The sequence below is a fragment of the Phallusia mammillata genome, chromosome 4 (assembly GCF_965637545.1).
Source record: "Phallusia mammillata chromosome 4, kaPhaMamm4.hap1.1, whole genome shotgun sequence".
In the NCBI taxonomy this organism is placed as follows: Eukaryota; Metazoa; Chordata; class Ascidiacea; order Phlebobranchia; family Ascidiidae; genus Phallusia; species Phallusia mammillata.
In genome coordinates this window covers 25,314,197-25,335,159 of record NC_137255.1, presented here as the reverse complement: position 1 = coordinate 25,335,159, position 20,963 = coordinate 25,314,197, and the positions used below count along the sequence as shown (strand labels likewise).

General features: G+C 36.4%; 2 protein-coding genes across 2 annotated transcripts; one reads left to right on the top strand and one right to left on the bottom strand.

Annotated features, from left to right (window-relative positions):
• Nucleotides 1-2,329: 2,329 nt before the first annotated feature.
• LOC145224800 (succinyl-CoA:3-ketoacid coenzyme A transferase 1, mitochondrial-like) lies at nt 2,330-7,193 on the bottom strand. Its single transcript, XM_080091379.1, has 10 exons — nt 6,938-7,193; nt 6,663-6,856; nt 6,211-6,328; nt 5,889-6,056; nt 5,324-5,467; nt 5,136-5,267; nt 4,354-4,563; nt 3,783-3,980; nt 3,146-3,316; nt 2,330-2,854 (listed from the first exon to the last, which is right to left on the bottom strand). Exons 1-10 carry the CDS (start codon nt 6,998-7,000, stop codon nt 2,717-2,719), a joined length of 1,536 nt encoding a protein of 511 aa, XP_079947505.1. The 5' UTR covers nt 7,001-7,193; the 3' UTR covers nt 2,330-2,716.
• Nucleotides 7,194-7,456: 263 nt separating this feature from the next.
• Nucleotides 7,457-20,441, top strand: LOC145224606 (dynein axonemal intermediate chain 3-like). The gene is made up of 20 exons (XM_080091141.1): nt 7,457-7,654; nt 7,791-7,850; nt 8,358-8,545; nt 9,480-9,621; nt 10,480-10,613; nt 10,949-11,166; nt 11,613-11,729; nt 12,014-12,125; nt 12,513-12,584; nt 13,120-13,251; nt 13,769-13,942; nt 14,893-15,015; nt 15,434-15,559; nt 16,140-16,296; nt 16,971-17,150; nt 17,739-17,869; nt 18,516-18,626; nt 19,582-19,767; nt 19,921-20,031; nt 20,216-20,441. Exons 1-20 carry the CDS (start codon nt 7,579-7,581, stop codon nt 20,348-20,350), a joined length of 2,685 nt encoding a protein of 894 aa, XP_079947267.1. The 5' UTR covers nt 7,457-7,578; the 3' UTR covers nt 20,351-20,441.
• Nucleotides 20,442-20,963: the final 522 nt, after the last annotated feature.

Below are 20,963 nucleotides of genomic sequence, written 5' to 3'. Positions count from 1 at the left end.
CAAAAGTTCGAGGAAAGGAATGACGGTAATAAAAACACTATTTTGAAACAAAATTTATCTAAACAATATCTGCCAAAGATTTTATCACGCTTACTAAGAAGTTTTGAATTTCATTAAGCTGCAGACAGTGCACACTGTTTCGACCTATTAGGTCTCATCAGTGAAGCTGGTGACGAGAGATCGGCCGCATTGTCTGTAGCTTATCATTTATTGGCTCTATGCTTTTACATTGAATTTCATTTGTTTTGACATTTGCTACTGTGGCACTTCTCGCAGCACATCCATCTTCAGCTTCAGCATACGAATTGACATATGGTCTGTACACAACGAGATATTCAAATCCGTTAAATAAATACCAGCCTTGTGCATTTGCAAGGCCGAGAAGAAAAATAAACGTTATGTCTATGAGTTTAATTTCCATCTGCATACAAAACAACTTTTTTAAAATATATTTTCATGTGTTTTAAGTAAACATCAAATTTGTGGATTGCCAGGTGATGTAGGGTTAACATCACGTGTTACCCCAATAAATAAATTACTGTGATTTAAAGGTGCAATAGGTAATTCATTCTTCTTGAATACGTTTAATGAAGACGAATCTAGTCTGATATTGTTAATTCGCCCTACAACTGCGCTTCATACATCTTGCCAACTCTAAAGTTCTAACTTTTTAGGTCTCAGCGATTGTTTACGTGAAGTTGTGTGGCAATATTTTTATCTTAAAGCAGTAAAATTATCCTAACTTGTTAAAACAGGTGAATTATCACTATACCCCAATTGGCTGCATTTAAAACGAATGTAAACATAGTCGATTTTTCTAGCATAACTTAAAACTGTGGCTCCATTCTTTCCAGATAACAAACCAAATCGGCAAAAATACAAAAAAATAATTAAAACCTGTTGGTTATTTCTTTATGTTCCTCTATCGTACGTGTGTATGTTTACATCTAAAGGCAAACAAGTTTGTTTGTACCAGTAGCCTATATTGGACAAATAACGTAGGCCTAATAATGTTTCAGCTTTGAATTATGCCTTAATTATCCAAAAGTTAAACAAGCTAACTTTGCTGAACTGTAAAATGCAACTAATTCCAACTACACCTGTAGTACGGTCTCTCAAGTCACACCAATAGCCTTGTGTTTAGCACTGACTTCTTCCTTGTATAGGGATGTTTATGCTTTACAAGGAATGTGGGTGGGAACTTTATTTGTCATCGAATCAGGAATAGGCCTAACATTTGGGTTATTCCTGTGAGATAACACGGATTTGTTTCATTAAAGCAGTGTGCATTTCATCCCTGTTTTAAAAATTTAAATGAAGAGTTTAATGCATAAGTAATGTTCCCTAGTACACTGATTGCAATTTCTTTCCAAATGCATACTGCACTAACTTTAATGAACCAAACTGTTTTTGCTTTTAAACAATGTCAAATATGACAATAAATGATATAAAAACTTTTAATGTTAACTTATATTGTTTAGAAGCTGCCAAAAACGTAATTGTTTGTTACAAATTTTCGATCGATGTTAATCAAATTATGATGTTAAGGTACACGTAATTTGTAATTTGCCAATGCCTGGTATATATATTCCTTCTATAGTAAACAACTTTATTGCACTTTAACGGGTGGGTCGCCGTTTCAGAAAGGCGTTTAACAATCCTCATAGTTAATAGTTGTTGCCGGTTCGTGTTTTTGAAGCAGCGATCCTATTTTGATCATGTGAAGGTTAAGTTTGTCTTACAGCTACAGATTTGCTGAGTAAGCTAGATAGCAGCGCCAATATCTAGAAATTACAAGGTTTCGCTAAAATCAATTACGCCTTTTGTGAATTGGATAAAGGGTAATGATAAAAAAAAAAAAAAAAAAAATAAATAAAAAATAAAGGGTAATGATAGAAGCTTATGGCGCTCACCTTGGCGACTTGGGCTGTAGAAAGTGCCCAAGTTGCCAGTTGGACTGGGTTTCTGCCTTTTACTTTCGGGTTTTGGCCTGCTTGCAATTCTGGACAAAGCACTTTGCCGCTTAACGCGACGTTTCGCATTGGTAATGAAATAGGCAACGAATAACTATACGTGTAAATTAGTATTTGCGTGAGGTCAAGTACATATATAAGGAAATTCCCCTAAAGCAGAATAAAAGACTTCATATAGCGTCGTTAGGGAAATTCCCAAATTAAAATGTCCTCAATTTGTAAATCACTTGGCGCTAATCACCTTGTGTACAAATCGTAGTATGCATGTTTGCCTACCCCTGTTACATGATGTCATCGATAATATAATTTTTATTATTTATCTTTTATTCTACCTTTTTAATAAAAACACACAGTAATAAAGTGAAAGACGTCTTTATTTACCAACATGATCTTTTGCATTAAATACAGTTAAAAATAATGCAACATATGTAAAAGATGAGTACAGACCGATGAAGTTGAAATTCAAACTACAAAGCAGATCATTTTTTCATTGCTAACAGGTAAAATAAAACGAATTATTATTTACAGACTTTGGTTCCAAAGAGGCAATGGCAATAGTTGAACACTGATTGTGTAGCGAAAAATATTAGACACGAAAACTGGCCTGTATAACCTCTATTGAAATGAATTTTACAGCAATAATGTTCCAATATGAACTGTTTTTATACTGTGCAAACACAAGGCACATAGGTCTGTTAGTTTATTATAGTGTAATATGCCGATTTTATTATAAAAAGGTTAATTTAAATTTGGCTCATCGTTTTAATGTCTGGTGAAATATGAAAAGTGCAGCCTGTAGCTTCTTTGATGTCGTCAACAGTTAGTCCTTCAGCGATTTCTTTTAAAATCAGTCCCTTTTCTTTGTCAACATCAAATACACACTGCAACACAAAAAGTCATTTCAACAACATTTGATTCCTGCAAAGCAGACAAGTTAAAATGAAATGCATATGTGATAAGCTGCAGGCAGTGCACACTGTTTCGACCTAATAAGGTCTCATCAGTAAAGCTGGTAGGTCAAACAGTGAGCACTGTCTGCAGTCTATTGTTTATTGGCTTAATGCTTTCAAAAAAAAACTTATGTGTTTTGATGCAAATACCATAGTTGGGTTTTTAGATTTGTCAAAATACACAAAACTATACATATCACCAGCATTTATTGTAATTCTGACCTTGTCTGTTATAATTGTGTCGACGCATTTCGTTCCAGTCAATGGTAGATTGCATTCCTGCAAGATCTTGTGTTTTCCACCTTTGGCTACATGTTCCATAGTAACTACAACTTTTGTCCTGGCACTGCCAACCAGGTCCATTGCGCCACCCATTCCTTTAACAATCTTTCCCTGCGAAGAAACAACAAAACCTGAAGTCAAATTAATTTGAAACAGCTTAAAATAGTGACTGTGCATTCTGTTTCCTAAATGGCTGTACATTTATTAACTGAAGCAATAAAATAGGGCCAGATTTTCACAATTAAAAAACAAATCATAATATGCCAGGGCGCAGCTGGTCACAAAGCATTGCCACGTATGGAAAGGCGTAGGTAGAAAAATGTAGCATGCGGTGGGATTTGAACTCATGACCTGTGCCTTTCTGTGGCTGAAGCTCGTCAAACTTTAAATAACAGTAGCTAATGTTTTTAGCATTTTACAAGCATAACCGAAATATTTACAGCATGGCAGCACTACTCACTCATCCCATAGTCAAAAGTAAAGCAAGTAAAAACTGTGGCTAATATAATATTGCTGAAAGTTATGCTGTACAAACCCCACCTACTGCAAAAAGGTTAGCGAAAGTAAGATTACTTACTGGTATCATCCAATTTGCGAGGTCACCAAATTGCGACACTTGCATTGCACCAAGTACAGTCAGATCAATATGTCCACCCCTAATCATTGCAAAACTGTTGTCGCTTGAGAAATATGATGCGCCAGGTACAACTGTGACTGTCTCCTTTCCAGCGTTGATCAAATCAGGGTCCTCTTCCCCAACTTTCGGAAATGGACCCTGAAAAAAATTTGATTTTTAAATGTATTTTTTAAATTTACTGTGCAAAACTTACTAGGACAGAGCATTTCAACTGATATTTCTAAAGCTTAGGGATTTCAAACAAGATACTGTAGGTTTAAGCTTAGAGCAAATTGTGTAAGAAAGAAAAAAATTAAACAATTAAGGCACAACATTAAGTTTTCTCTTACATAAACAAATTCAACTATATTTATGTGCTAAGTGAGGGTAAAAAACATATTTTTTTTAGTTTCTAAAGTACCTACATTTTATACCTAAAATTTTCATCAAGTTTAGTAGAGCACAAAGCACTGTTTGCAAATGTTGATAATAATTCATGTTTAAAAGTGAAAAGTATAACAACTTGACCCACCAGTCCCATAACTCCATTTTCACTCTGCAAAGTCACATTCATTCCTTCTGGGATAAAGTTGCTGGCCAACATAGGCATTCCAATTCCCAAATTAGCGTACATGCCATCTTTGAATTCCATTGCAGCTCGTCTAACTATTCGTTCTCGCATTTGAGCTGCGGGATTTGTCGATTGTGATTGGCTGTCAGGTTCTTTATAGTTAGTTAAGCGCTGTAATAAGAAATTTTGTTTGCAGTGTTAAATACTACAGTCAATAAATATACTAAATATGTCCTAAAGTTTTTTTAATTAACAGTTTTAACTCAGTGTTTCTCAACCTCGGGGACGCAACCCCCAAAGAGGTTGCCAAGCAGGCGTCGACGCAAGCCAACTCAGAAAGATTTTACACAAACTTTCCCTGTGACTTCTTTTTAGCACAGTAACTCACACAAAAGTTGGATTTGGAATAGGCGCCATAGCATTTGCAAATATATACTTCTATGATGGTGTTTTTGGCTTTTTTAATATAAAAAACTGTTTTTGGTGACATAAGCCATAACCATAATTTTAAGAGTTTTCCAGCAAAAATCCGAACTGTTACAGTGATGTTTGATAGTAAGTGCACAATGAACATATTATGATAGCAGGTGTTTGCAAATGGGCCGCGTTGTGTTAGAAAACCTCTAAAGTGGGCCGCAAAGCAAAATAGGTTGAGAACCACTGCTTTAGCAGGTAGTGAAAACAAAATTACATTTACATACAGTATATGTATACTGGGGGTGAGGAATTGAAACCGTGCTTACCTCAATACGTTTTTCATATTTTGATCCTTTAATAACTCTTTGCACATAAACTCCAGGAACATGAACATGTTCAGCAGGAATTTCACCATTCTCTACAATCTCCTCCACTTCTACTATGGTGGTTCTGGCAGCCTTTGTGTAAGGGTAAAGTTATAAATCTGATCATATCTTTGGGTCAACTTTCATACCTTACACATTGGTGCATTAAAGTTCTGTGCTGTCATTCGAAACACAAGGTTTCCAGACTTATCAGCTTTCCACGCTTTAATAAGACCGAAATCTCCTGTAATAGCTCGTTCCATCACATAGTTTTGTCCATCAAAATTTCTTGCCTAAAACCATAAACGAAAATGACAACAAAAATGTAAAAACCTCTACTCTAATGGCACTTAAGTTGCCTACTACAAAACAGGCAGTGAAGATCAGATAAAAGTAAAAAAAAATGGCAAAACATAATAAACACAGCATTTTCTACCCAGACAAAGGCAACCAGAATAAGACGTTCAAGTATTGGTGATAAAATACAACCACAAAAGATTTTTATTTGGTTTATATGTCTGGCAAAAACAATATGTTTTATAGTTACGTCCAATTAAGAATAATGCACCATTTTATCTACGAAATGCCACAATGCAAAAATATTTAAATCCTAAAATGCCAAAAAAGAGGTGTTACCTAAATTGTGTTGAGCATATCTATTGACTATTTCAGGGATTACCAAAAGCAATAAACATAAAATATTAGAAACTATACCTCTCTCTCTTGGCTTTGCTCTATAATTTTGCCCTGATTGTCATATTTTATGGGGGCACCTCCCAGATGTATTAATGTTCCGTATCCGGTTGGGGTAAAAAACGCTGGGACCCCAGCACCACCTGCCCGAATCCTCTCAGCTAAAGTTCCTTGAGGTGTAAGCTCTACCTGAAAAAATCAGCAACATTACATTCACAATCCTATTAGTTTATATATTGTGCCCTTTATACATATAATTTCAAAGCTTGCAGGTATGTTTAGAATACCAATTAACTATTTGGTCTAGTATCAGCTGGTTAAAGAAACAAATTTTTATTTGTACCTCTAGTTCTCCAGCAAGGTATTGTCTTTCGAATTCAGCATTCTCCCCAACATAAGATGAAATCATGCGCTTTATTTGTTTTTGTTTTAAGAGCAACCCAAGCCCAAAATCATCAACTCTGCAACATGGAGCATTATGTTTAAAATTTTGATGGGGAAATTACTTTAATGTTTTGATGCCAAACTGTTTGCAAGTTACTGCTAAAAAACGAACTCAGTTTTTGTAAAATGGTGAATATCTCCACCTTGCAATTGCTCGAATTTGCAAATAATGTTAATTAGGCTGACACAAATTAAACCAATTCAAACTTTAAAATCTTATTGCAAGTTTGGCAGGTAATATTATAGTTGTTTAATATGGACACAATTAAATGTTTTTATCACAAAATCAGATTGAAATGAAAAATAGACAACTTTTATTGATACTGGAATAATGAAGTCAGATTAACATACCCAGCATTGTTGCTTACAACTGTCAAGTTGTTCGACTTTTTCTTCAGCAGTGCCCCAATCAAATTTTCTGGTATCCCGCAAAGTCCAAAGCCCCCAACCAACAGTTTCGATCCGTTGTTTACATCTGCCACAGCTGCATCAAAATCGTCATAGAATGTAGCATTGCGAACAGCAGTTGTGGAAAATTTACAAAGCTAAACAAGGATCAAAATAGTAAATAATATATTTTATGTGTCCAAGTTATGACCACAAATTTTCGATAAGCTTTTACTAACCTTGTTACATGCACCTGCACGTATGGCTGCAATTCGAAAAGTCTTGCAAAACGTTATATTCATGTTATGCCAAAGTTTGATGCAAAGCTATGAAGTTTTCCGTTCCATATGCTGTATTGCTGGAATCGTTCTGGTTCAATAAACTCCAACAAGGCGTCCCAAAACTATTGGATACAGTTGGTGGGTGTGTCCTGCACTTCGACATTATTGTAACTTTTGACACGACATTTATTTTTACATCATATCCTATTGCCTCATTAAGTTTGAATACCTGTTTGCATAATATTATTTGTAATGTGCGAGCATAGAGCACTATGGTGTAAGTCTAAAAAATATCAATTTAGATTAGCAAAACGTTATTGAATGCTTTAAAATAGGAAATTTGGGAGTTTCTGTAACAATATGGAAGAGTTATTTTGTGGTAAAAATTGGGTAAATTGTGCAATATTATTTTCCCAGAGTCCCCATTTTTGAAAAAAGTGAAAATACTGCCACCAAGCGCTGCACAGTAACATAAGCCAGTGCCTTAGTAACGAAAATTGATTCAACTTTTTTCTGTTTGTTTTGGTTTTATACTGAAAGTCTGAAACTATAGCAAATAACAACTTCCGAAAGAACAGTGAACGACAAAGCGAAAAAAAATGGCTGATGCCGAAAAGCGTTCGCCAACTCCATCAGAAAGTCGAAAGGGAAGCGGAAAAAAGAGCCCCAAACCAGGTAAATTGCAGAACGTTTGATCTTGTAATTTTTATGGATTTGCAATAAAAATTTTGAAAAAAAATGTTAGAAAATAGACTCGGACATATTAACAGTAGTTTTGCAAACAAATCGTCATGATGAAAAAAATGTTTAGATTTGCCTGCAACAAAATCGAAACAATCACATCTTACTATTCCTGCTCACAATATGGAAGGTAAGAATGATATTCTCCTAGTGTTATGCACATTTTGTCGTATCAGTAATAGAAAAAAATTTTGCATGCGATTTTTTGGGGGTTGCACATGCAAATTGTTGCACCAAAGGCATTTGTTTGGTCTGTCTTGACCTCTTTTACTTGCTTTGGGCCTGCTGAAATTGGCCTTGCACACAAACTTACGGGTCGTGCATGTGCGCATGCGGGACATGTAGGTCCTGCACGCGCGAGATCTTGTCGGGAACTGCCATGTTCTGCAGATTGGACCATCACTGATTAATTCATTTACTAAATCATCAAGCCATTTATCCTTATCAATTCAACATAAATATATCTCACCTACATATACATAACGTTCATTGTCGTCTTCATCCACCAAGCAATGAGCTGGGAGATTCTAGTTTGAAGTTTAAATGTACTGTATTAGCACTAATTAGATTCAACATATTTTCTGTTTGTGCATTGCAATTTGAATTGGATGCTCTTTTTAAAATATATGTATTACAGGAATTCCACCCAAGGACATTGTGCCTCTTTTTATGGCCACTAAAACACAGGAAATCTTTTCCTGCATATGCGATGAGCATGTCACTGAAGATGAACCATTCAAATTAATAAAGAAAGAAGATATTATCACAGATATGAAAATGAGAGCAGCCATATCAGATTTTCATCCTGTAAAACAAATAGTGCTGGTAGGTTTATTATTAATTCGGACAAACATAGGTTTTGGTATTGCATGGCACAATAAACTGTTTCTGACCGTATATATATATATATGTGAAATGTATTATTACATGCAAATATGAAGCTCACAGAAGTGTCCTTATCTATTCGTTGACTTTTCCTGCATTTTTGTGCAATTGCCAATGACGCTCATGCAACCCCACACAATGCTAAGCAGTAACTGCAAGTTTGCATATACACTGATTGCTTTGACTTGCAACCAATTTGAATTGAAATAGTTGTTACCATTTAATAAGCCGGTAGTAACACAAAAATGTCTTGCTGTTATTGAACACAATCTTCTCAAACCAGTGGTTCTCAAACTTTTTTGAGCGCGACCCAAATCTGAGTTTTAAAACATCTCACGACCCAAGCTTTAAACAACAAAATATGTATTTTTTTCCTTGTCTGAATACACACGTCCTTGAACGCTAACTGCTACATCTCCAAGTTCAGTTTCACAAGATTAACTTGTCTCTTGTTTCCCGTGCTATGACGTCACAATCGCCATATGCATAACAGTAAAATTGGAAGGCTATTGTCTGTATGTTGTAATAATTGGTTCATTTTACTGTACAACGTGGTCGATTGAGGCTGTAGTTGGCTATGGCTGTACTGCAGCTGGCTGCCTTTAAAACTCTCAGAAAACTACTTATGCTGCAATACTCCAGGTTACTGAGATGAAGCCACAATTCAGTCATGATGGAGAATTAAAAATACTTAAAAATAAAATACAAAAAGTTAGTTTGGGCAGAATTGAGTCACCATAGCGCGACCCATTTTTTGACCCTGCGCGACCCATGTTTGGGTCGCGACCCATACTTTGAGAACCACTGTCTTAAACTATCTACCTATAAGAAAGTAGTAGCAGTCTGCATTATATAACCTTTACCCATGTTGCAGGATTACCCAGGGGAAACACTTCTCATTTCATATGATCCAGATTTCAAGTATGGGCAAAACTTTTTTCTTTGCATCACTGAAGAGTCAAAAAATAAAATTATCCAACCTGAAACCCCAGAAGATGAGGAAGTTACAGCAGCAGGTTATTTCAAACTTGTTTGTTTGTTTCACTTTTAACTTTACTGGGTAGGCAAGGTCACCCACCAGAACGGTAGGACTCCTTCAGAGCAATGAATGATATATTGTGAGCACATAAGCGAAAATGCACAATAGCAGTGGGATATGATGAAAATGTATAACATATATTGCTTTGAAGAAGCCGTTCTAGTTGTTGTAGTTCTAGTTGGCGAAACATCAGCAAAAATACAAGTTCTTGAAAAACAACTAGTATTTTGTTTAGCATTACACCAGTTGAATTACAAATTTGTTAAATATGCAACCTGGTGGACAAAACACTTGTCCGCTAAGGTCTAAATGCGTTATGCTCACAATGAGTCTGCCGTCGAGTTGCCTGTTTTTATTGCAAGTCTGTTAATTTTTTATGTTTGATTTCAGGAATAGAACCCACAACCTAAGGGACACAAGGCATTGTGCTAATCCAGTGGTTCCCAACCTTTTTCCCCCTCAACAATTCAAAACATTTTCATTCCATCCCAATATACTATAGTACATGCTAAACCACTCAAAGATCATTTCAAATTAGGTCTTTTATCAACTTATATTTTAAGACATTAAGTGTCTATTTACAAACCACATGAACAAATTAAAGCAAATTTCTTCCATCACGGAATTTCTCCCAGGTTAGGAACCACTGCACTAAGCACTCGCCATCTTGGCTGCCAATTAGTTGCCTTTAAAATTAATTCCCTTTGTGGAGAATTTAGTATTTTGAAAATTAAATACAGTATCACTAGAACGGATGGATGCTAATAAGCTAAAACATTTACATATATATATATAAGTTATTCACAGTCAACCGACAAGAAAATATGTTTTGTAGAAGGTGCAGTTGTTGGGAAAGCACCTGGTGAGGATGAAGTTTATGTTTACAAACCACCTGAAGCCAAGGACTGGATTCCACAAGGAAGTCAAGTGGAGGTTGAGGATGAAATGGTGATGGACACAAGACCAAAGGTCAGAATACAGACGCACTCCATATTTTGTAGATATCAACAGTAAATGACAGCAAAATTAATTGAAAACAAACGAATGTGCTACTGTCAAAGTTTCTGTTAAAATTTCAAAAAAAAAATAGTTTGTTAAAAAACTTTTTCATATGTCAGTTAATCTACATTTTTAAGATACCTGCCAGGAATGTTTTGTTTACTTACTTTATAAATCCTTAACAGCAACTAACCAACAGTTTACAAAATTATTTATAAAACCCTATATTCTGGTTAACTGCTTGAAAGTGCTTGAGCAGCATTGATCTGCCAATATCTGATAAATAACCCTAATATTTTTTTCAGATCAAAGTAAGAGCATCAAGGGTGCGCAGGGAATTTGGAGCACCATTCAAGTTTAAAGATCGAGATGCCGACCCAGCGTCCACTGATCAGGGCTTATCTGCCTCCTACCTTTCCTGCAATTCGTACTCCGACAAAAACTATACCTTAAAGAAAGCTGAACTGGACAATGCTGTACAAGCTGTGCCTGAACTTGTTGATGGAAGCTCTCAAACCGATTGGTAGGGATTTGCTTGTTATTTCTTGGGAATGGGCCTTAAATACAAATGTTCTGTTTTGTCGAACACTGAGCATCTCACATTAATGCTTGGTGCTTGGTCAATCAAGCTCTGTGTATTGTGATGCCACAAGCATTCCCAATTCCATGCTAGTTCTGGCAAAAGACCCTAACGTCACCAGCAAGACATGAATATGCAAAGTTACCACTCTGGTCAGTTTGTGCAACTGCCCGGCCGAGCATCAAGCATCAAAAATGGCGATGCAGGGTACCAAGACTCAGGTTCTTGTTTGGCTTGGCCCATCCCCATTATTTTGTAGGGTTCAAATGGTTCTCACAGATTAGAGCTTTATCTAACTTCCTGTAATGTAAAACGGGTTGTTTTGTGCATTAAAATAACCCCTTGAATGTCGTTCTAATTATTTTTGTGTTGGATATTTTATTGTTTAGGAAACATCCAGTTAACGCTTCAGTCCAGTATGAGCCAAGGTCTATCAGTGCTGAAGAAGCAAAGGCTGCCCAAGATACACCAGAATTTGAGGAGTTTGTGAAAGATGCTCTTCCCAGGTAGACAACAACTTGACATTTCTTATGTAACAAATAGGATATGTGGCAAAAAATAAAATCATTTTGTTTTAAATTATTTGAAAAAGCATGATACGGGTCTCATCAGTGATCGAACAGTATTTGTGAGACATTGCATTTTAGCCTGTTACTTCCAATAAACTGGTGTCTACATTAGTTCATGCTATCAATGTGTTGTGACCACATACACTAAAAAGACTTAATCATTTTAGACAATATGCACTGTCTGCAGCTTATTGAAAAATGGTTTATGTAATTTTGTGCAGATTTGAGTTAGCTTTGCAGCAAAACATTATCATGGATGTGTTTTTTGATGACTGGGGAGTTCTGGGTGACGAAGACACTAACTTTGGAAGCAAATCTGACAGTCATCTAAAGGTAAACACAACCTTTTTACCTCCAATATAGACATCTAATGTTTGAAATGTTATTTTTTGAATTACAACACATAACAACAACTCATATATATTTGTACTGTTCAAAATTGTCGCTAGCCTTGTCGTTTTTCTTATGTTACAGCATTAAGTCTCAGCAATAAAGAAATACATGGGCACGTAAAAAATATTTTTTACCACAAATATTTTATTTTTTTCACTGAAATAAAACTATGAAAATTGCACAGAAATAAATGCACGCTGCCCCATTGACATTGAGAAGATAAAAATCATAACTTTATTTTATTCTAAGTCTTAAGTTAATTTTTGTTTAGGATTTAGCCGCATGCATTATGAATCATGTGCAATTTTTTGCTGTTTTTTTTTTCAGGAATATCAATCTTTTACCGATCTCCAATACAGCAAGGACAAGACAGTGACTTGCGTTGATTGGCATCCCATGGTAAGTGAGGCTTACGTTTTGTTCAACCACCAATGGCATTGAACAGATTTTGTGAGGCATGCTGTTACAGCCTGTGACTCCCAACAAACTGGAGTGACGTTAAATGGCTACATTGACCAACACGACCTATATACAGTGGTGGGATTCAGCCGGTTCGCACTGGTTGTATAGAACCCCCTCACAAAATTTTATACTTGGCCGAACGGTCTGGCGCGCCTGACCCATATACAGACATGAAAAACCCTGATCGGGATTCGTCCCCAGGAGAGTCCTGGGTTCGAACCCCGTGAAAAAAAAAATTATGAGATCGGCGAACCGGTTAGCATTACTGGTTACTGTCAATGGATTTACTGTCAATAAATCGACTGAAATATATGACTTTTGTGATAGAACCGGCTGACAAAAAAATTTGAATCTCACCACTGCCTATAATAATATTGCAACTAGAATCGCTTGCGAGTTATACTGTTAGTTAGTCATGAACTCAACAAATACCTGACAAAAAATATATTACTGAAGACTTGTTTACTTGCAGATCAAAGGCGTTATGGCCGTATCCTGTTGTCAACGACTCAGTTTTGACGAAAGGATTGATCAAGCAAACCGTCTACTTATGACCCCTTCCTTAGTTCTTATCTGGAGCTTTGCAGATCCTATTCACCCCCAGGTATATTAAGACAACAGCTGTTACCTTTATTTTTGACTCTATATTTTGTCCTGATAGTTTTAACAAAGTTCGGTATTTCGTTTTACCACACATGTTTGCCATTTTGGTTTGTAACGAAATACTTAATTTTAAAAAATACATCAAAGAAAATGGCCGTGCTAGCAATATTTCAGCACAGTAATTGTTAGATTAGTTTATGAGAATATTTTTTTGCTAAACAATCGGCGAAAGTAAAAATCGGAAATAAAATAGTCGCACGGACCCTCTATTTGGGCCGTTATATTGTACATTAAAAATAATCAAAATTCAGTTTTGGTGGAAAATCATATAGTTCAGTACACCGCGGTTAATCCGAATTTCCGCCTGATTCGGACAAAACTTGAGGCACAACTTTGTTTAATCCGGAAATTTTTTTGGGTCCAAACGGGTCCGGATTAACCGAAGTTTACTGTATTTTCCCACTGTTCCTATTTTTACATTCACATCAAATGGTATCTTGATTCTCCCTTTGTTGCAGCTTCTTCTCGAAGGTCCAGACGACATAACATGTTTCAAGTTTTGCCCAACCAACCCGAACATTGTGGCAGGCGGTTGCATCAACGGTCAACTTGTGTTGTGGGATATCACCGAATATGCCGATAAACTGACCAGTAGCAGGGGCAGCGCATCGAAGGCGAACCAAAAGAAAGCTGTAAGTTTCAAATTCATAAATACCTGGAAAAATGACCCAATATGGATAGCCTATCACTATATTATTATATTTCAATCAAAACTGAAATTCTTGATATAAGCAGTGGCGAAAATAGATGTTCCAATAAATGATTTTTGCCTAAACGTCGAGCAATGGTGTCACAAGTATCGGTTTTTATATTTTTTTCGGTGGTGTTTTTATGTTGTTTAGCCTTTCTGTATTATACTTTTATGGCTTTGTTACATTTACCGTTGAAATTCCGGGACAATTTTGACAAATACCGGATATCCTCGTTTCAAACTGGGTATAAGTAAGCACTGTTACAGAAAAGTTAAAAGCACCCGCGTTTTGTGTTATTTTATTGTTTTGACCTTGTAACCTATAAATAAGTAGCGGTAGCGGCTGTTCAATCTGTGGTCCACGGGCCAAACGCGGCTCATTGAATATAAGTTGTGCGGCCCGCGGGTTTTTGAAGTTTGGCCCACTAAAATTTTAATGCAGTTCTAGCGAGCGATTCAATTCTTACTTCGTTTCTGATCAAGTTAATGCACCCCTGTGTTATGCTTCTGCGATCAAACAACGCAGTTAGAATCGCTTCCGAATTTTACTGCTAGCTATTAATTTGATACAATCGCGATTAGTACGCAACAAAGCCAATACAGCATGTGTTTTGGTGTTCCCTATCTACATTTTAATTTCATTTGACTCATAATAAGAGTTGGACACGTCTGTTTTGAACACTTTGCCAAACTGCATGAACCTTAACCGCACAGAAATTTCGTGATGTAATCCGATTCTGCATAGTTTATTCCAAACCCCGAATGCATGGAGTCGTTAAATGCTACATGACACAAATATATTTTTAAAACGTTTTACACTTTTCATTATTTTGTATTCAAAGAAGTCCGCTTAACGCAACGGTGCGAGCTTAACTATATTTTTTCTTACAGGCAATGTTCGGTGAAGAACTGGCTCCTGAAACTCCCACTGTTCGATATTGTTGTGTCTCAGCGATCGAACACAGTCACAGAAATGTTATCACGTCCTTAGACTGGATTCCTGATCACTATGAGGTGCCTGTTATATAAAATGAAATCGCGGGTTCGAATCTCAGAGATCATGCTTTTTTGAAACAATTTGGTCTTAATTTTGTGTTTTTCCCTGATTTGTACGTTCCTTAGAACAATATTGCGATTTGCAGTGGCGTATAACCAATATAATTCAGCGCTTTTTAACCTGGGTGTGTGGTAACCCCAGCAAGTTATACACTACAACAGTGCTAAGTTACATGAGTACGAATAGGGATTTACTAAAAACTTGTATAAGTAATAGTAATTTATAGTGTGTGTATAATAACGCACGTATAGCAACACTTCAACCCGTTCTTTTTTTTAAATAAATGCGTTTTTCTATTTCTATATCTTAACGTTTTATGACATGTATTTGGAAATCGGCCTAAAAGCCCCTCAATTGTCATGTTATTTTTGACAGCTAAACAGATTGGGACAAGCCGTAGAAAACCGGATGTGTGAGATTTGTCAATTGATGACGTGCGGCACTGACGGTCACGTGATGATTTGGGATACTCGTCCACCGAAGGCCACAGGACGTGAACAGGTGTGATATCCTGCCCGCCAGGACATTTAGTCTAATTTTCTAACTTCGAAAAAATAAAAATAAATCTTGATAACGTTGAAAGGTAATTTACTTGAAAAAGTATTACGAAACAACATGTGGAATTAAGTTCAACCACAGAAATGCAAAACTTACATGTAATTATGTGTGAACGAGTTCATCTTTGTTAATTATCATGGAATAAATAAGTAACTTATTGCTCAGTAGTGAGCATGTTTTAAAATTCCACACAATTTTACAACTTAACAGTGTCATAATCTGAGTCTAAATAAGATAGTCTTACTGATCCAGAAATCATAGTTTCGTGGAACACATGTTTTTTGGAACAACTGCGTTAGGACCATGCTGTGTGAATCTCGCGTGTCGTTTTTATTGTTATCCGGTCCGCTTTGAAAAAAGTTTGGTGACCCTGCAATAACGACTGGCTACACTTGCAAATACGGCCAATTTCATGCCACCAGCTGCACTGATGGGACGTTATTAAGTCGAAAAAGTGTTCACTGCCTGCAGTATACAAACTACTTACCACATACCAAGTTGGTAAAATCTTTCTACTTTTCAGCCCGCACCAGAAGTTCTCGGTGTTTCTCAAGCTTTCAAGCACCTCGACTTGTCATGGAAACCGATGATCAAACTCGCAATGCCGAAAACAGACAGCAGTGGTGATTACAGCCCTATTAAGTTCAGCATGGCGGAGAGACAAGGAGTCCGTGATCATGGTACGCTATTATGATTATCAAATTTGTATACTAAGGCATAACATTTGCAAAAGCTTGATAGTTTTGTTTTTAATTGAAAAAAAAAATGTGTTTACATTTTACACCACGGGATTGCATTTGCACAACGTTTGTTCAACTGTAATGTGTGTGTTTTTTTTCAATTTTTGGGGGCATGGTTGGTGAAGCAAATTTAGATTGTATAAAATTTGGAAAAGGCTGAACCCAATAGTCGCTAGGTATTTTGGCATTCGTAAGCAAAAACGCCACAATGAGACTTGAACCTATGCTTTCCGATCCTAGATGATTAAAAAAATGTAGTAAACTTAGGTACACCTCTTTTACAAGCAAGTTATATTTTTGTATACAACATGACGTTTCGACAGCAACTTGTTTCTGATTAGAAATTTATAAATATATGTTTATTAGTATCATTGCCACTACAGCCAGAATTAGGAGGCATAAAGAAAGATAAAAATTTTATTCGCTTTTACGGTGACTTAATAAAGTCAGAAGATTCATATAAATTAATCTGGTGCAACCAAATCCACTTAATGATGAATCTTAAGTTTGCCAGTACAAGAAAATCACTAACAAAAAGGGTATACAGCTTAAACTGTCTGCAGCTTAAAAAGGGTATAAATAAAAAAAAATCATTTTTCCTTTTTTATGTTTAGTTCCTCTCCCGAGTGGAGGAAAACCAGAGGCTGGTGCGGGGATGGCTAAAATCCCATCAGCGAAAAATCAAAAACCGTTAGACTGCATCAGCACGCGGTATTTTCTCGGCACTGAAGACGGCGAAGTAGTTTGCACTGATCTCAAGATGGAAAAAGATAATGAAACTGGAAAACCGAACGGTCAGTTTCGTCATCCACTAGTCTCTAGTTTTGTTATTTTCAAAACACTTTGTCTGCTCAAAATTTCTTTACAAACTAATAAAAATACGGTTTGTAGGATAAATCATAAGTTAGTACGCCAGGCCTATTAAAGGCGCTGTACCGAATTAAAAGAGTTGTACCGTTGCTTTGTTGGATATAGCGAAATTTGTTTGTGGTAAAACAGTTGGATAAAACATAACCAGCAAGTTTTAGCTAGCAAAGGAATATATATTTCGATATTTTATTCGACATCATCACTCCCTTATGAAACAAGAACATATTAATTAAGGACCAGTATAGGATAGGTCTTCTGCAAACACTGAAATAAGGCATTTTACAAACTTGCGTGACTTGGAAACAAAGAAGTCAGTCAGAAAGCTGCGATGAAAAAAAAAAAATTAGTTTTGCCATACCAAAGGTAAAAATAGAAGTATAGCAGCGCCCAATAAATATATATAACAGTGCATACTATGTCAGTGCTCTCTCAGACTTCTTTGTAATCGTTTTGAAAAAAAATCAGCTGTAAAAAATTTCATTCAACTGGAAGAAAACTGATTTTTATTTTAGTACCCAAGCCCTCATGGGTCGTGACACCACACGACGGCCCTGTGTGCACGCTACAGCGAAATCCATTCTTTAATGACGTTATCCTCAGCGTTGGAGGTTGGACGTTTGGTCTGTGGAGGGACGGAGTAACGGTAAAATATTAAAATAAAAATATTAACTTGGTTGTCCACAAAATTGGATTAGTTTATTCTCAACATTGGCCTAATTTTAATTGTTTTATCTGGTCTACTTACAAATAATTTCGAAATATTCGTAAACATTAGGGTTGGGCCGAGCAGTTGCACAAACTGACCCGAGCATTAAATTTACATATTCATGACCTGCTAACATACGAAACTAGTGTTCGAAAAGGTATCCAAGAACAAAAATGAATGTTTTTTTAATTGCGTTGGATGGTAAAAAAACGCGTACTTCTGGGACTTGTACAGCTTAATAAACCTCTGGTGGTGTAAGGGACTTTGGATAGCTATAAAACTAGCGTGGAATTGGGAATGTTTGTTACATCACAATGCACCGAGCAATAACGTTAGGTGCTTGGTGTTCGACCAAACAGAACATTTACGGTTTCGGCCTGTCCTTCGTAAACATGGGTCTTTAAGTTGATGCCTAGTTTCAAATTATTATGCAAGTTTCTTTTGTTGTAGTTTTTGGATGCGCAGTAAATAAAAGGCCCGCCGTTTTGAATTTCCTCTCTTCTGAAATCATAATTTGGTTGTTTTACGTTCTTAAAAATTGTTTCAAACTTGAATCACCCTTTGAACTTTGATGCCTTTTCAGAACGGTGCGATTTTACAATCTGCATGTGCAGCGAAGTTATACACTGCAGGACATTGGAGCACAACTCGCCCAGCCGTGTTCTTTCTTGGAACAAATGATGGAAATGTGGAGGTACAGATTAGTTACATCATCTAAGTTTAACTATTTGTTATCGTGTTCAACTGTTAATGGTTATGCAAAAGGACACCGTCGTAGGTGTAAGTTGTTGTTGACACTGGTTAGTAGTTTTGGTTTTATTCCATTTTTTAGTGTCATTCGTTTTTAATCCCAAACCCTTTTCCCAAATGTGGGAATTACCACCATATACAAATAGGTGAAGTCCAGAAATTCGTCTGGGTTTGCAGGCTTAAGTTTAAATAAAATCCGGGCTGGATTTGGGTTTGCCTTGACATTCGGAATTGCCGCAGTCTGCCCGGCCTAATGCAGACTTTCCTTTAAAACATCGCGATTTTAAAATCAAAATGGGCACTTGAGAATAAATTTCTTCTTTTCTTTGAAGATGAAAAATGTTGCTGTTGATTAAGGCCAGACTCCACTACCAATATTTGTTTGGAAAAGCGCAATCCTGCAATTCCGTTCCAACACTTTTATTCTTTCGAATTGCAAACAATTCTGGCAACCGATCGCAAACTTTTTTATTATTTTTTGAAAACGGTCTCTTTGCCATTATTTTAATAGCTTGTGGTCCTCAAGCCTGAATGTGTGTTTCAGAAAAAGTTGATTACAGGATTTTAGCTAGTTATGAATTGCACGCAGCATTGATCCAAAGACAGCGTGTGACATCACAGACAAGACAAAAACATTACGATTGTGCGCGAACAAGTGCATTTTTGTTAGTTGTTATGCAATAAAGGCTATTGTTTAGCAATGGAAGCAGTCGATTCTCAATTCTACCTTGATTTAAACTTATTTAGTGGCACAAACTGACGCCGAATAAGATTAGATATGTACTTCAACCTTTTTGTGGCCCTAAGGGACCGCAGACCCCAGTTTGAGAACCGCTGGACTCACGTGGATTGCACAAAGTGATAAATCTGCTTATACAACATACAATATTGGTTAACAGGTCTGGGATCTTCTGGACCGAACGCACGAACCACTTCTTGTGCAAAACGTAACCGCTGCACAAGTGACACAAATCGTTCCCTGGGTCGTATCCAAGAAACAACATCTTATCGCTGTTTCTGACAATGTTGGAACGCTTCATATTCTTGAAATTCCGTGGAATCTTCGTCACCCGTCGTCCAGCGAGGTAAAGGCTTTCCCATGTTGCTGTTTTGTTTTTTAATGTTTTTCATGATATGGCGTTACCCTTAATCCAAAGCAACAGATAGGTTGAACTAAGCTGAAGTCACTAAATTCCTAAGTAGTAAGAAACACTTATACTTTTGTTTGAAAACCACAGAAAAGTGGAGTACAAGCGTACTTTGATCGTGAAACAAAGAGAATTGAGTATTTTGACAGAAGAGCTACCATGCGCGCCAACCAGAGAACTGACGATAACAAGAAAGCCGCTGTAAGTTTCAATTCATTGCACAAGTTAATTATTATTACCTGACTAAACACTTTTTAACACATCTTAATTCGACTGACTTAAATGAAATGTGCCCTAAAAATAAAACTGTGGCACATGTTTTCCAAATTGATCCAAAACTTTAAAGTTGTTCTTGGATAAAATACAACTATTTTATTTTCGTTAGGCCAAGCCCACTGATCAGAATTCGGACGAGAATTTGGCTGAAGAACACAAGGCAGAATACGAGGCTTTCTTAACGTTGGAGAAAAAGTTGCTTCAGGAATTAGGGATAGTGGAAGAAGACAAACCGGAAATTTGAAGTCGTTTTTCGTTTGTTTCTGTGACATACTTCTGTTGTTTTGTTATTGTCGCGCTTAAAATGTGTTCCAAATAAATATTTTTGCTACGTTTGAGAACTAGTACATCATTTATTGATGAAAATAACGGCCAAAATAGACGTAAAAAAGCGACATGTTTTATTGTTCAAACGTTTCGGCAAATGTTCATGCCATCATCAGTAAAATGAAATGCCACGTCACTTTTTACGTCTATTTGGGACGTTATTTTCATCATTAAACTTGTGAACAGATCCGTATATTTTATATAGTGTTCCATAGTAGGCTACATCAATAATTATGTAGTATATCTCCCTAAAATAATTAAATCGTTGTGCTCAGTCAACCGTTTACAAAAATGCCCACGACCAAGGAACCGTGATGGAATTGTTTTTTCTCTGCCTTGTTTTTGGAAATCGATTAGGTTGGTGGCCCGTTGTTGATTCTTACTTCTTACCAAACATAAAGGCAAACAACATTGTTCAGGAGTTTTAATAATTTCAGAAACACCGTTTTCAGGTTTTCCAAACCAGCAACAGCAAGTCAGCAACTGTTGAATTGAAAGTAATAACAATTTATTCTACGTCAAGTCAACAC

Bases quoted from the DNA above. Each gene is read 5' to 3' on its own strand.
- LOC145224800 (XM_080091379.1), bottom strand. From the start codon at position 7,000: ATGAATATAACGTTTTGCAAGACTTTTCGAATTGCAGCCATACGTGCA. The intron at 5,468-5,888 runs GTATAGTTTCTA...TTATGGTTTTAG, and splicing joins AGCAAAGCCAAGAGAGAGAG to GCAAGAAATTTTGATGGACA. The intron at 2,855-3,145 runs GTCAGAATTACA...TTTGTGTTGCAG, and splicing joins ACACAATTATAACAGACAAG to TGTGTATTTGATGTTGACAA.
- LOC145224606 (XM_080091141.1), top strand. From the start codon at position 7,579: ATGGCTGATGCCGAAAAGCGTTCGCCAACTCCATCAGAAAGTCGAAAG. The intron at 8,546-9,479 runs GTAGGTTTATTA...CCCATGTTGCAG, and splicing joins CTGTAAAACAAATAGTGCTG to GATTACCCAGGGGAAACACT. The intron at 11,167-11,612 runs GTAGGGATTTGC...TTTATTGTTTAG, and splicing joins GGAAGCTCTCAAACCGATTG to GAAACATCCAGTTAACGCTT.